Source organism: Oncorhynchus nerka, linkage group LG6 (assembly GCF_034236695.1).
Source record: "Oncorhynchus nerka isolate Pitt River linkage group LG6, Oner_Uvic_2.0, whole genome shotgun sequence".
Taxonomy (NCBI): Eukaryota; Metazoa; Chordata; class Actinopteri; order Salmoniformes; family Salmonidae; genus Oncorhynchus; species Oncorhynchus nerka.
The window spans coordinates 35,279,082-35,295,684 of record NC_088401.1 but is presented as its reverse complement, the minus strand read 5'-3'; the positions used below and the strand labels follow the sequence as shown (position 1 = coordinate 35,295,684).

General features: G+C 43.2%; 1 protein-coding gene and 1 non-coding gene across 2 annotated transcripts; one reads left to right on the top strand and one right to left on the bottom strand.

The window, feature by feature from the left end:
- Positions 1 to 5,997: 5,997 nt before the first annotated feature.
- Positions 5,998 to 6,073, bottom strand: trnat-ugu (transfer RNA threonine (anticodon UGU)). The gene has a single exon. It is a non-coding gene; the product is annotated as a tRNA-Thr (tRNA).
- Positions 6,074 to 8,110: 2,037 nt separating this feature from the next.
- shha (sonic hedgehog signaling molecule a) lies at positions 8,111 to 16,403 on the top strand. Its single transcript, XM_029661538.2, has 3 exons — positions 8,111 to 8,746; positions 12,482 to 12,743; positions 14,734 to 16,403. Exons 1-3 carry the CDS (start codon positions 8,438 to 8,440, stop codon positions 15,426 to 15,428), a joined length of 1,266 nt encoding a protein of 421 aa, XP_029517398.1. The 5' UTR covers positions 8,111 to 8,437; the 3' UTR covers positions 15,429 to 16,403.
- The last annotated feature ends 200 nt before the right edge of the window (positions 16,404 to 16,603 follow it).

Here is a 16,603-nt window from a genome sequence, read left to right as displayed (position 1 = left end):
AATGACCTAATGAGACTCTTAAGGGAACGTTCTCTAAAGTTTGTTGTTAGCTGGGATTTACACACATATTCTAAACTTCTGAAACAATGTTCACATTTGTTTTTTGAACCTTTGAAATGTATTTTTTCAGTGTGGTCTTGTTTTCCAGCCGCCACAGGATTAGTAGCAGCTTACTGAGTTTACTGCCAGACTTTAGTCGTCAGGAAGGAAGGAGGGACTCCTTCTTGCTCGTTGGACTATGATCCCAGCAGGCTTGAGTGTCAAAGAATCGGTATGGTTTCACTTGGAGGCAGAGGAAGAGGACTCAGAGTCAACATCACAAATGGCACCCTATTCCCTTTATAGTGCATTACTTTCGACTAGGGCCTATAGGGCAAGTCTGTCTCGCCGGTCAAAAGTAGCGCACTACATAGGAAATAGGGTGCCATTTAGGAGAGTACCAGAGAATTGGAGTCAGACACTGTCTGGTGAGACAGATAACGAGGACAACGTGATTACATCACAGAAGGGAATGGACGATCAATGGCGGCAGCCTGCGATCGATAGCCATGCTCTTTAGGTTGGAGCCACTGTAGCTGGGCTTTGTCTACTCCACAGCAGTTTATCCCGGGCACTAATCTAACACGCCAATTTTATATCTCTACTAACAGCACTATAATTCACAGACAGAGCGAGTGAGAGAGAGAGGCCCCCAGAGGAGAGAAACAGATAGAGATGGAGCGGCGGAGAAAGAGACAGAGGCAGATTTTCTCGACTCCTTTCGCAGGGGTGGTATTATCGGTGTGGTATGTGAGGTGTGGACTTGCAATGTGAAGGACACACCTAGAAGAGCTGGTGCAAGTCCGTCTGTCTGTCTGTCTATCTATCCGTCTGTCTGTCATTCCAGCAATAGCGTCGATTTGAGTATGTCCTCTTCCCTGAAATAAGTTTGTGGACCTGAAAAAAAAAACACATCTTTTTAACAGGGGCCTGATTGGTTATTGTCAAAGTAGTCATGTGTTGTTTGAAGTGTCGACGAGGCTTCAGAGCTGAAAGTCTGTGAAAGGGAAGGTGAGCCTGAAGGTCTGAGCTTGATCTCCATGCTAACACACTGTGCGCATCCCAAATTGCACCCTATTCCCTTTTGGGTTCACTACTTCTGACCAGAGCCTGTCCCTGGCAATTCCCAGCCTTACCTCTCCACTATTCCCATTATAGTGCACTACTTTTGACCAGCGCACGTCAAAAGTAGTGCACAACATAGGGAATAGGGTGCCATTTGGAGAGACACGACAACACGGCAACAACACACAGACACGACAACAACAGAAGTGATATGACTGAGCCTTTGTTAAGGTGTCTTGTTTGCAAGGGAGATTATATTATTCTGGGAGATGGTGGGGGGGGGGGGGGGGGGGGGGGGGAATGACTGGCAGGGGGTCACTAAGAAGGTGTGACTCAGAGGTGCAGCGCCAGGCCGATGTCTAATCAGCTCGCTACTATCCAAGCTCATCCTCCAGAGCGCCGTTTGACATATCCCTTCGACGCCGCTCACAACTCTGCTCTCCTCACCTTGGTTCTCCAGTCTCCTCCACGCTGGGCTGGTCTCTCAGTATGCTTCCCAAATGGCACCCTATCCCCTACATAGCACGCTACTTTTGACCAAAAGGGCTCTGGTCAAAAGTAGTGCGCTATATAGTGAACAGGGTGCCATTTGGAATGCAATCTCAGTCTAAGCCCCACTACCTGTCTGCCTGCCTGCCACACTCTATTGACATAACCCACTCCGCTATCAGTCACTCGCCTCATTAGCTTCTGTTTTGCTGTTTTTCTGAAAGCTAGTCTAAGCGCACACGCTCACAAATCACACGCACACTCAGAGAACTCACAGTTCTTCCCAGGAGTAAGTCAGTTTGACGGTTTTGACGTTTTGGAGGTCGATTGTGAACTCTGTAGACGACTCTCACTCCTGGTGTGATGTCCATGAAGAGAAATGATCATCAAAGTCGTTAGCTGGTTAGTTAGACTGAACTGTGCCTGTGTCCGTTGCAATGGTATGAGGTAGTTGTCTACTTTTGACTCGTTTGTTTTATGATGTGTAAGCAGACGTTACAAATATGCAGCCTGTGACTCATGAAGTTAATGGTTACTTTACCTTTGGTTAATATCATAATCAATTAGGAAATAGGCACCGACTGTATCTTCAGAGAGCATGAGCAGTACTTTGGAATCAATCCAGGACAACATTTCCTCCAAGCTTTACTTCTGAAAAAGAACCAACGAAGTGAGAATCTGATGCATTGTTACTCCAAGGACAGCAATCATTCACTTAGATGGGAAAGAGCAGATACCATAATGACTAGCAGATACTGGCGTGGTTAGTGTGGTTGGCATGAGGAAGCGCAGTAGCCTGTTCCTGTGGCATAATTAAGCTACATTGGCGTTTGCAAGGCTCTTGGGTTAATTTATAGACTCTATTTGATAGGCCTGAGGTGGAATGGCACACACTTGAAGGACTCGGGATCATTACACAGATAGTATCTGTGTCCTCAGGTTTCTAAAAAAAAAAAACGCAGATTGATCAGATCATGCCGAAGCAGAGTTTTCCCACCATAAACATTGACCTTGCATATCCAGATTTGTCACGTCAACGCAATTATCATTTGTTTGTTGTCTGTTGCTGAAATGGCCATTATAGTTTCACAACAGAAGAGGGCCTTGATTTCATGCACATGAGTCACTGTGTTGTTGCCCTTTGTTTCTAGGTATGATTTCAGTACATTTAAACCCATATGGGTGACAAACCACTCGTATCACAGAAACACAGGATCTATTTAGCCCATCCTCTCAAACAATCTATAATTTGGCATTTGTGTGACTACCAGGGAAGGGAATAGGACCGATGTTACACACGGAATGTGATATGTCAACAGAAGTGGCATGAGACTCTCTTCTAATCAAGCATTATCCCAGTTAAGGCCTGGATGTTCTAACCATGCCCCACCACCCCTCCCCTGCGCGTTGGGTTCACCCTACTACGTAGTTCAAAGTGGTTTTGCCTGTCTAGCCTTGGCGCTTAATGTTTAAGTATTGGGAGCGGCTGCAGGGAGCAAATAAAACATCTTTACAGACTCTGTGACACACCGAGAGCTACAATCCCAGGTACTGTTGTTGCGCAATCTCCGTTGTAACTCCAAATGAAATGCCTTCAGGACATATCAATCCTTTCAATACAAATCATGACCAATGTCCTCTAAAAAGCGGGATTGGACCGTCTTAAGTGATTCAAAGATAGGAGGATTTTTCCACCTGGGGAAAGGTTGTGGGATAACTGGCTTAAGTGTGCCAGTTTCACCTATTGCAGATTGTCAAAGGTTCGGGCCAGGTTGAAAGCCCTCAAGCCCTGAATCGGGACACCTGCCATTTGAAACGATCAACCTTGTCCTTGGTGATGGTTTTCTATTGGGTCGAATAAAGGAACCTCCTTTTACCGAACAAAAAAAGAGAACTAGCTGGCACAGGGTGTGTGTGTGTGTGTGCGTGATCACTCTGCAGTGTTAATCCATCAAAACCTCAGACAGAAGGAGGACTTAGAACAGTCATGGAAGGACTTAGACCAGCAAAAGCTCTGTTCAGCCCCTTTCATTCTACCTCGCCACATGCTTGGTTAACACTGTGTTGTGCAAAATTAGCCAACTGTTTAGCTTTTTTCAGATCAGAGGCAAATCGAGATCCTCCATGCCGGCTCAAACTGGTGAGGGGAACATGCTCAAACAACCAATGAGTGCTTTATTTCGGTATGGCTGAGGTGGATGGGTGTTTTCAATCAAGGCCTATGGAATATGGCCCCAATCACATGGCAGAAAAAAAGGGTTGCGAAGGTGGTGTAGCCTGCATCCAAAATGGCACTCCATTCCCTATATAGTGCAATATTTTTGACCAGGGATCTGGTCAAAAGTAATGCACTATGTAGAGAATAGGTTGCCACATTGGACATACCCATAGTCACCTGGAAGGTAGATGTATGGAGATGGCCATGGAGAGAAATGATGAGTCATCCATCTCACCGTGGATTATCCATCACATGCAACAGGCTCAGCGGCACTACGCAATTCCTAATGCCCTCAATCCCCCTTTAATGATTTCATCAAACAACTCTTATTGTTGCTGTGTCACTCCTGGTAGCAGTTAGCATGGCTCTCTCCTACTGCTCTGCTGTCCCTGGTGACTATGTTCTACTATTTATGAGTGCTGTCTCTAAATGGACTAGTCTCTACCACTGTATAAACATTATGCTGTTGAGATTCTGCTCCCAGTGTTCAGATCATCCAGGTATCGCACGTCCCCTCCCCCACCATTTTATTTAACTAGGGAAGTCAGTTAAGAACAAATTCTTATTTTCAATGACAGCCTAGGAACAGTGGGTTAACTGCCTAGTTCAGGGGCAGAACGACAGATATTTACCTTGTCAGCTCGGGGATTTGATCAAGCAACCTTTCGGTTACTAGTCCAACACTCTAACCACTAGGCTACCTGTCGCCCCACCCTCTGTCCAGGGCCTCAGAGTAGGGTGAAGTTGCCCATAAACGCTGATCTTGGGTCAGTTTTGCATTTCCCCCACTAATAGGTAATGATTGGGGAGGGGAAGCTGATCCTAGATCTGTACCTAGGGGAAACTTCACCCCGGAGGCTATGGCTGTGTCAATGCTGGAGAAGAGATGCTTGGCTGGGCTGTGTTCTTATTGTCAGCTGTGCTTCCAGTGGACTGGTTAGTTCCCTCGGAGCCCAGGCAGCAGCACAGCCTCCTAGTCGTCTGTACAGGTTGCATTATTCATGGCCTCCAGTCTGCATTATTTACATTGCTTACCATTTTTACATTTCACACATTTAGTTACCAATTTACAGGGAGGCCTTTTTCTCTTCTCCTCGTGTGATTGAGGTAATGTACCCAGTTGGTTCGTTGGTACAAGACATTATGGCGTCAGCCACCAGGGCGGATGTGGTGGTGGGTTGGTGGAGTCTGAGGGTGAGGGCTCCACCTGCCTCACCAGTCCCCACCACACCGCGCGGCAGTCCCTGTGATTTTGAGGCATCACTGGCATGTCTGTCTGGGTCTACATCTCAGAGTAGTGATACCTGAACTCCTGTTCACTGCCTGTGACCTCAGCTTTAACACTGCCCTTGGTTCTGGAACGTCTCCTGCAGCTGTAGGCTAGTCCTCCCTGTGTTTACTCAGGACTTCCATGTTGACGGCTGCTGAAATGTGCCTACTGCCGAGACAACTGAGATTCTCCTGTCACTCTGGAAACAAAGAACATAGAGGCATTTCAAGGGTGTGTGCACAGCTATACGTAGATAATCGAGTTATTTTTCTTGTACTCTGAACAGAGGGGGACTCTCGGTTTGGCCTGACGCTCTGCTAGCTTAACTGGTCATCTTTTGGCAAGGGCTTCATTGTGTTCCTGTGCACATTAAGTGAGATGTAGCATCACCTGCCGTAACATCACCTGCCCTAAGCTGGCATGAGCCTGGCACGGGCTACAGACACAGGGTTGGCAGTGCTGGAGGTCAGCCAGGGCAAGTTTAAGTTAGACCTAACCCGTCTCTCCTGTGGAGACAGGATCTCCCTCGCTCTCGTGCCACATACAAAGATAGGTTAATCATAACTATTAATATTTCTGCATGATCACTATGATATGGAATACTAATGTTAACCAATAATTCACCCAGGATACATTATTCTTTTTGACTTATAGCCATTTTTAAGAATCATCTCAAAATACTAAGTAATCCATTGTTTGCTTGACCCAAATCAGCACCTCCTTACTGAACAAAGGGTTTTGTGATTACGTACAAAGCTCCTCTCATTAGACTTTTATTCAACCGAGCCACAGATTTTTGTCTGTGATACTTTATGTAGTAATATGCATATACAGTATCAGAGCAGAGAAATACTACAATTTACAATATGCGCTTTTCCAGAGCGACTTACAGTAGCGACTGCATACATTTTCGAACTGGTCCCCCGTGGGAATCAAACCCACAACCCTGGCATTACAAGCGCCATGCTCTACCAACTGAGCCACACAGGGCCATTATCGCTTCTACAATGGTCATTCACTGTGGCAATATCTTCAAGGCCTCTGCTAATGTTTCATATTGTGTCAGACCAGAGTGGTTCACTCATTGCCAAGTCCTAGACAAGGAGTTTACTTCGATAAACCCAGGAAATATTGATGAAAGCAATCTTAATATTAACAGGTCACAATCTCTTTGTGAAGCTCAGCTATGATCTGCCATGCAGCATCAATTCGATACTGATGAACATTCTATGCATACATTGAGTTTTGGTCATCACCAGAAGCAAAAACAAATCGTTATCTGCAATGGGGCCTGCTAACAAAGGCCTGACCATCGAGGAGCAGAGGCAGAGCATTAATATGTCTTCCCAAGACAAACAGACACCATCTTTGAGAGCGGTCCTGCAAACGTGTGAAGACAAGAGAAAGTAAGACAATTAACGCACATACCTCGTCTGCTGCTATGGACCAGTGAAAACAGTGGTTACCATGGCTTAATCTGTCAATGAAGTGGACTTTGGGGGACAAGCTTTGTGGTCTGATCCCTGGCCCAAACAGACAGCAGCGTGTTTGTGTACACTTGACAAGCCATTTCCAATAACCAGTGGCCCAGGATGTGGAGGAAGGAGAGGCCTGGGATAACAACCTCAGAACACCCCAAGTCTCTTCTCCCAAAAACACCATTCAAACCAGGACACATTTTTGTGCTGATCAGGTTTTATCCATATTTTGGGGATGATGTGCATTTGGGGTGAATTTATTAAGATGGGCCTAAACATAATTATATTCCATAATAGGCCTGGATATTATTAGTTTGGAAAGAGACTGAATATTAAAAGTTGTTTAGAAGTTTAAAATGTGTTTTAAAATGTTTAGTGCGAAGGTATTCCCTTAGTTTCAAGGCTGAACATCTGAACATATAGGCTTATAAGGCCTATGCTTCCACACAACATACTTTTAGGCCTATTGTAACAATAAAGAAAATGTAATTCAACATTTGTATTAAAAGGTGTGACACAAAGTAACAGAAAAGTGTTGGCTACTCTTATAATTTGTGTTTGCACATGGTATTGCAGTGTCGTTTCAATAATTATCATTTGTCGAATTTTGGAAAGGCTCATGTACAGCGCGCATTACGCATGTATCATTAACATAAAATTTGAATTTGAGTTAGACCTAATTTGTCAATTTTGTCCATTTAAAAAAAGCCTGCTTCCATGCAACGCTTTATCTGAAGAAAATGTGGATGGTGGCTCTAAAACGTGACATGCATCCACATAGCATATGTGTGCTCCACGGCCTATGCCAGTGTCATGCGCATTGATATGATTTATTTATTTTTATGCAAGAAAATAAACGCAAGGTTTTTCACTTAGCATAGGATGTTCTCTTTCTATGCAATAGCAGACTGAAACGCAATGTGTCCTGCTACTTTCTGTTCTGACTGAAAACAGGTCTAAAATGCTTACACTGAAATGAGGGGTTTCGTGCCCGAGTCAAACGGCATAGCTGGACATGTGTGCATACATTAGTTTAGCCTACATTATATTTCGTAATAGCTGTTTTAAAAAGGTTTATTGGTTGGTTAACCAATTGTACAACTTATTGACAACTTCTGGCTTATTCATGGCAGTCTTTCCACCCAGACACTCTAACATAGACTCACTCTTACACAGGGAGGAACACCCAGTCAGTCAGAGACATACGCACCCGTGCGCGCGCACGGATTTTCAAGCTATTTCCCGCAAGTGGGGAGTCAACGTGTACCAAAGTTGATCTAATAATTCTAGACACAACATTCGAATCACCCACACTAAGTCAAATAGCATAACAACACAGGCCTATAGTCTACTAGGTGGGTTTTCATCAATTGGTTAGTTTTAGGAACAGAGGAAGAGAGAAAAAAAAGTGTAATTGATGTTTTCCCATGGAGTACAGCCCCTCCCCTATAACCCACCATTCAGGTGAAAAAAAATCTTTAAAGATTGTTTTACTCTTTGTGGGATAACATCAGAAGGGTTTGTCTGGGCGAACCAATCAGGTCCCTCCCTGCCATAGATCGGTGCTATAATACATAGCAGTAAAAGCGGTCTGCTCGCACAAGCGGCTGTAGCTCGACTACGCAGAGATTCCGTGGCTAATTTTCTCACTTTTTACCCACGCAGCAACGTCTTTCCTTCGATGTGTTCCGTTATTATTTTAAAGAGGCGTTCATTTCCGCACCTGCCACGGTAGTGATCGGGGGGCACCGGTAGCCTACAGACGAACTAGAAGAGGAGACAAGGACATTGTGGAAGCAGCGGAGCGAGAGGCAGGAGAGACATAGAAACCGCCGCCGGTTGACAACATACTGAGAGGCTCCGAGTAATTTAGATTTTATGGACGAAATGCTGCTGTTGACAAGAATCGTTCTGGTCGGGTTGATCTCCTTGTCCTTGGTGTCCTCTGGGATGGGTTGTGGACCGGGCAGGGGCTACGGGAGGAGAAAACATCCGAAGAAGCTGACACCTCTTGCGTACAAGCAATTCATCCCAAACGTCGCGGAGAAGACCCTGGGGGCCAGTGGCAGATATGAAGGGAAGATCACACGGAACTCCGAGCGATTTAAAGAACTGACTCCCAATTACAATACTGACATTATCTTCAAGGATGAAGAGAACACCGGTGCGGACAGGCTCATGACTCAGGTAAAACGAATACATGTTTAATGCCGTGCATCTTCTAGCACACTGTCTAACACAACCTGTCACATAAGGATGAAGATTGCGCAGCACAAATAAGGACATATTTAGGTCTCAGGTCTGTGCTTTTTAAAGCAGATGTGTGAAAAGGTTCCGTTTCGATCTCAGAGCGTTGCACTTTTGATTAGGTCCTGCATGGGTAAGGCTTTCATAATCAAACCAGAGACATGACATAGGCCTAGTGGCATTTCGGTAAAACACCCGGCCTTCATGATTGTGGCAGTTTATTTGAAATATTTATGTGGTTCTCTCTCATCATATCTATATTTGTATCAAGGCCTTGTCTTGTACAGACGCGCACAGGCTGTGTTATGCATTAGCTTACTATATATCAATAGGATATTCACCTATTGCACCGTTAAGATTTAGATTACATCTTGTCTTAAATCTTAATTTCAGTCATCTGATCTGGCATCTATGACTATAGCAGCGGTGTTGTTTATGCATGGTTGGCGCATTCAGATATATTCTTGCATAATGGTATTCACCCTTTCGCAGTATAGTGTTTATCGGCGCATGAAGACTGACATTTCTTTGAGAATGTTCTGAACACTGTTACCACTTCATAAATGGGTGGGACGCGGCCAATTAGTGCAATGATATAGCAAAGGCGCACCGACTGCGCCTTGCGTAATGCATTTGCTTTGGAAAGGCTAAGTGGCAAATAAGCATTGTAGTTTCTGTGATTCAGATTTCCATTAGCCGAATGCTAGTCTGTGATGTCTTCATAAGATTCTGGGTGGCTAGCTTGCATGCATTGTCCATACAAATATGGGTCAGAAATGCAGTCTGGATAGCATGTCTCGCGCCCATAAGGTTACTTGATTTCCAGCTACTGTTTGGCTAAATTGGGTGTTTATTACGCTTATGCCGCACTTGCTGTGCTGCTATTTTAATAATAACCGAATTACTTCAGTCCGGCCACCTTAAAATGCGACTGAGCCTGAAGTAGTGTGATAGAGGTGCGCGAGCCGGACTCCCTGGACCGTCTACAGCGACGTGGGCACGAGCTCTGATTAAATATTCACCCTGCGTGCAGTCTCAACGTCTCTCTTAAACGCTCCCTTCCCTTCCTCCAATATATACGTTATCACACTTTAAATGGAGGCTAGAGTGAGATTCAAACATATATTCTGTCTGTAGCCCTCGGCCACTACCCGTTTAAGCTGTGGTTGAACAGGGAATTGTGCCGAGGACTCTGCTTTTTGGACACACCATGCGCTTTTATCTCCATTTACCTGCCTTCTTTATCGATCTGAATAGAGTGGATGATGTATTTGGGGTTTTATTCTGTTAAGACCGCATAAACAAATGCGCAAAACCATTAAAAAACCATTATTTCATTGTGAGTCACAAAATAAGCTCCATTGCTTTCTGTTTTGTGCTAGACTATAATTCAAAGAAAGGACGTGTTGGCATTACATCAACCAGGCAAGGCAAAGGAGGCTCATTAACATAGGCGGGAGCATTTGAACGCATGACCTTTGGTCAATGGGAAGAGGAAGCATAAACAAAGTTTAGACAAAACATGTATTAAGTATATCGTGCTCAGTATTTATTTGCTGTTTAGTGGCGCACTTCGTAGCCTTGTATAGACGCACCTGCAACAACAGCACGAGTTCGAGATAAACCAACGTAATATCTGAATAATATGAAGAGCTAATGGTTAGCATCTAGAATATGTTTGCCATCTTCTATGTTGGATGGTTGTTGTGCGTAAAGGTCAATCCAGTGGGCTGTCGTGGGGACCGCGCGGACGCTCTGTGGGTGCACAGGCGCACTGAAAGTCATAGGCTATTATAGACGATCGATTGCTGGAATAGTCTCACTGTTGTTTAAGCAAACTGTCATTTCAACTGAGATTAAACGTGTGTCTGTTGTGGTTTCCTAAATGTAAATACAACTCCAGTTAAAGTGATGACTATAAAAGCGTGATGCCCCGGGCTGCGCCAACTCATTTTGAGTGAGCGGGTTAACCAAGCAGTCCCATCAACTACAAAGACAAGTTCGTTTCGAGGAAAGTTAATGACGTCCTCGCTTTACAGACATTTTTTTTTTAGCGCAGCCCCGGAAGAGTCTGTCGTAAATAAAAACATCACATGGTAGTCTGTAGCAAGCACAGCTTATTAATGTGAACGGAATATTGCCACGCAAACGAGACGATATTGAGATGGAGCAGTGGGTTGTTTGCGCTGACAGGTAACTGATAAGTGTTTCCTCTAACCATTTCATTTGTGGGAAGATTAAGAGGCAGGCTGCGGGCTAGGCTTGTTGAACAACTTTAGTCTGAGCACAAAGCGCCGCTGAGGGATCCTGCTGGGCTTCACGGTGGCTGAACATAATTTGGCTTGATTTGCGGCACACGACCCAATGAATTAATAAATAGTTTAGTCTTCACGGCTCTTGACTCCGGCTATCGTACTCAGAATGTTTTTTTTTCGCCTACTGCATGCTACAAGTGCGAGTATAATGTTGTTGTTTTTTGACCTCTCGCAAGAAAGACCGGTTAGGCTAATTGAGATACCACTGGTAGACTAACCTTATGACCAGCATGTCTTGGGGATCGTTGCCTACAAACGGAAAAGGATTGTGTGTGTCTGTCTGTGTGTGTGTCTCTGTCTGTGTGTGTGTCTCTGTGTGTGTGTGTGTGTCTCTGTGTGTGTGTGTCTCTGTGTGTGTGTGTGTCTCTGTGTGTGTCAACCTCCGGTTGAGTAGTCCTGTCACGTCCCAAGAACTGTGGCGACAAGAATAATTCAACTTTCCCTCTGGTTGCGGTGAAAATACGCTTTTTGTGATGTTATATTTTCCATAGGCCCTATTTGTTAAGTGTTGAGAAGGGTTGTCTTGGAGATGGCCAAGCATCTCACAAGGTTAGTTTAGGAAGTGCAACGTTCCGATTACAGGAAACTATTTTATAACTCAGTTATTTCTGAAGATGATCCTCAATATCAATTATTTATTCCAAGAAAACACACATTTTAGCCTACTAAAGATTCTTGGTTTCATTAAGTGATACATTTTTCCCATTCTAATGCGTTTTAGATATGTAATTCATTCCAGCATTTCGTTTTATTTGAGTCTATCACATCTTAAATCATCGTGGGAGAGAGTACACATAGGCCATTGACCGGTCGCACCTGTCCAAGGACCAAATCTATATATTTTAGGCCAGTGAAGCGAATGCAATGCCTTATCAATTTTTCATCACAAGCTTCTCTATCTGAGATGTGCCCCTCTGACGCTGCTCTTCACACAGAACATTCGAGCTTAGGTAATTCAAACAAACCATTCACATTGTGAGTAGACGTATATCCCCTCACACAGGCTATATCACTCCATCGAACATCACGATGGACGGTATTGATTGAATCTCAGTTGACGTTTAGTGTGGTGGAATCTTGGAGATATTCAGGTTTACCAGATATAATGAAATGTTAACTATTTAATTATTTGTACTTTGGAAAGACCATTGAAATATAGGAACATGGCAACTCTATAGGACGGTGGTTTTGGCCTCGAACCACGCATCTACAAAATCGCCCATACCTTCAGGCATCGAATTAAGGTTATGAGGCTTAATACCCAGGCCTGATACACATGAAAGGGTATTAGCATCTAGTGAGCATGATTCGTGAATTTGATATATCTTAATAGACAACTGGTCCATTTTCCTTTCCCTAGAGATGTAAAGACAAGCTGAATTCCCTGGCTATCTCCGTCATGAATCAGTGGCCAGGGGTCAAGCTCCGCGTCACCGAGGGCTGGGACGAGGATGGGCACCATTTCGAAGAGTCCCTACACTACGAGGGAAGGGCAGTGGATATCACGACCTCCGATAGAGACAAGAGCAAATACGGCACGCTGTCCAGACTTGCAGTGGAGGCTGGATTCGACTGGGTCTACTACGAGTCCAAGGCCCACATCCACTGTTCTGTCAAAGCAGGTAGGGTGTCAAGTTTAAGAAGCCGTTCGTCACCATCACCGACATTAAAAACGAATGTGTATGGAAAAGGTGGTAATGACAGGGAATATAGCCCCCTCCCCCCTGCCCTCCCCATCAAAACATTATTATGTCCGATTTAAACTCGCACATTTAACTTGTCTAAATTCCAGTTACTGACATTAGCTTACATCAATCCCCACAAAGGAAGTTGCATGGACGTTGTATAAAGGCCTATTCCTCACCGATGAACGAATAAAGTTATTGATTATAAAACTGTTTGTTTTTTAACCAATATGCCACTCCAGCTAGACAATTAATCAACATAGATTATTGGATAGAAATAAACAACGTTTCTATTTTTTTTTAAATATATAAAAAAAACGTTTCTAGGATATTATTTGATGCTTCCTCCAACCTTCAGAGTTCTGTGTCCTCTTGCTATTCACGTGTTATACAGTGATCTCTTGTCCTTTCATTTGAGGCCTATCAGTTATATTTCTTCTAGATTTATAGGCCTATTTAGATTTCAAATAAGTAGGCCTACTCCATCTTCATAGTAGTTGTGTTGTGTATGGGTCATTTCCTGTTCATGTTTAATGCACAGACCCTACCAGACCTTTTTTTAATGATCTTTTATTGCCCCACACCGTCTCTTAGATGGAACCACGACCTTATACTTCACAAAATCTATTCCCACACTCATAAAATGCCATGACCTATACTTTCATTTTGTGCCCTGTAAGCTAACTGATAGGCTATTGACTCCAAAATCATTGCACGTCAAAAGAATACTATTCGAGTTAACTAAATACATTACAGCTTTAGATGTGTAGATTTTTATGATTTTTTTCGGAACGAATCAATCAATTCTAGGCCTATGTTTGGATCCGTGTTGGCCATCCAAAATGTATATACATTTTACCAAAGTACTTCAGGCAAATCTTTTGGGTTAATGTCATCTCTTGAGTTTCCTAAAAAAAAAACATATGGAAATCGACTTAGCCCTATTCTTCCCGAAGAGCACCTTTGCGTTTTGAATTTAATGGAACACCTATTTAAAATTCAACACACTCGTTTTGACATCATATATTCCGTGTCATTGGGGGTCATGTGACTTTTACCAAAGGGATTTAGACTTACGAATGTTGAATTCGTTTGGGGCAAATCTAGTTTTCAATTGTCACCTTATTTCATGCCACGGAATCTTAAAATAAGATTAGATCCAGAAATTCAGAGCCGGGTCGTTTCTAATTCTGTGGATGTGTGTGCTTACTGACAGTGTGATCCTGGAGATCGGAATGTAAAAGAGTTCTCCAAAGGCCCGAATTATTGCCATCAAGATTGACAACAAAGCGGGGGAGAGGTGGTAAAAAGAAGGGGCATTGATGTTGGTCGACTGCAAGCATTTAGAGTCTTGGCCCTCATTTAAATTCAAATCTGCATCTCGAGAGGCTTGGAAAAGTGGCTCCACTGGGTAAATAGTCTTTGCGGCGCTCATGTTTTTTTCTGAGAGTACTAGGCTATGTGTGTGAATTGTCACATGGAGGTTTCTGCACCTGAGCAAATATGGGAAGAGAAGCTGGGAAAGGCGCAAGTGTTCTTTTCCAAGAATGGCTCGGTCCACAAGCTGATTTAGAATGACAATGTCCGCGCTTTATTGGTTTTTAATTAACGTCAGCAGACCCAGGGCTTTCGGTTTTCTCATCTAATGCAACAAGAAGCAGCCAATAGGCTGGGGGGGGGGGGGGGGGTAATGTAACATATAGGATATTGATAAATACGCCTAAAATCACAATTTTCATTCCTCTATCCTTTATAAAGTATGGATAGAGACAATAGGCTTATGTGACAGTGGTTCATTCATAGCCAGGCCCATGATATATACATGTTCCACAGTGCTGAGCTCAGCTCGCCCTGCTCTCGTGGGTAAATCAAGTAATTGATGGATATATATTCACAATCACTAATATAATCTCTTCTGTTTCAACAGAAAACTCAGTTGCTGCCAAATCAGGAGGCTGTTTCCCAGGCACCGCTTCGGTAACTCTCAAAGATGGAAGCAGGAAGGCAGTGAAAGACCTCAGAGTTGGCGACAAAGTGCTGGCAGCCAACAGTGATGGGAACCTCGCATATAGCGACTTCATCATGTTCGTGGACCAGGACTCTGCAACCAGAAGAGTGTTTTATGTGCTAGAGACTAAAGAACCAGCCCAGAAAATCATCCTTACTGCTGCACATATGCTCTTTGTGGTCAACAACTCAACGGATGATCTCCACAGCATGTCAGCAGTATTTGCGAGCAAAGTCAAACCTGGACAAAAGGTGGTCGTCTTTGATGATTTGCATAACCAACTGAAGTCGGTCACCGTGGAACGGATTTACACGGAGGAGCACGAGGGGTCATTTGCGCCTGTGACGGTTCAAGGAACCATCGTGGTAGATCAGGTGCTTGCGTCATGTTACGCGGTAATTGAAGACCACAATCTAGCGCACCTGGCGTTTGCACCTGTCAGAATGAGCTACTGGCTGTCCTCGTTGCTATCCCCGAAAGACTACTCCATGCCCAACGCCACCTTACACGAGGACGGAGTGCACTGGTACTCCAAGATTCTATATCAATTAGGAACGTGGCTCTTGGATAGCCACGCGCTTCACCCACTGGGGATGTCAATAAACTCAAGTTGAAACCTCATATGGAAAATCAAAATGAGACTAATGTAGAACAATAAACAATAGTAGAATAAAAAAGACAGGCCCCAGCGGAGTTGGGATATTTATTTCAGTGACTTTTACATGTGTCCCTTTCAAAGAATGAATGGAGCCTTAAAAGTTTTATTTGAATAATTTATTCTCATGTGAACTAACTGGTATCACACGGATGGATTCTAAAACTGTGTTCACACGGATGGATTCTAAAACTGTGTGACCAGCAAATTGTGCAGAATCTATTTTTGTATATCTCAAGTAAACCGCAAAGAAAAAGAAGACCATGTAAAAAGCAGCAAACGTCTTGACAGGTTGCAATGTTCTGTGCATATCATGTGCAACTGACTGTTATATTTTGGGGATAAACAAACTTCGTGGGGGTCCATAAATTATATTTTTATACACAGAATTGTAAATTAGATTTTGACAGATCGTTACCGAATCACATTTCGTTATTTGAAATAGTGTAAGATACGAGAATATATTTTAATTTAAATAGTTGGGAAACGACTTGGAAATCTTGTACTGTTTTGTTTATTAAGAATTCTATTATGTTGGAAACGTTTCGTTTAAGTTGTCAGAGTGGGACAGATATTCTGCCTCATGTATATTTCCTCTGCTTTTGTTGTATTTCTTTTTTCTATTTCTTTGAGAAAATGTGAAATGCACATTCTGACAATTCAGTAACAGTATAAGTAGTAGCCTATAGAAAAAAAAACGTTTCGTTGAATAAATGAATAAGTAACTCCTGTAAATTTACTAAAATGTATTTTTCCTTTCATATTTTGTAATAGGGAAATAGTTTTATAGAAATTACATGCGGCATATGCACAGTTTGGATAGTTTATAGCGTTCCAGTTAACTTTCATAACAGGGCGATGTGTCAAAAATGTCTAGAGTTTATTATTTATATGTTTATTACAAAATGATATAAAGAAAATATTCAAACCTGCAGTTGTTACATGTCTTTTTCTAATATCTCTTGGAAATTGACATTCTGGGTCCATAGGGGAACATAGACTACCAAAATTAAAATTCGAACTGTTGCTTCAATTGCATAACTTTGGCGCAAGTCTCCCTTTGACACCAATGCATGTGTCTAAAATGCGAGTTAAGCGCGTTTTTTACTCAAAAGTTTGGTGTTTAGCTATGAA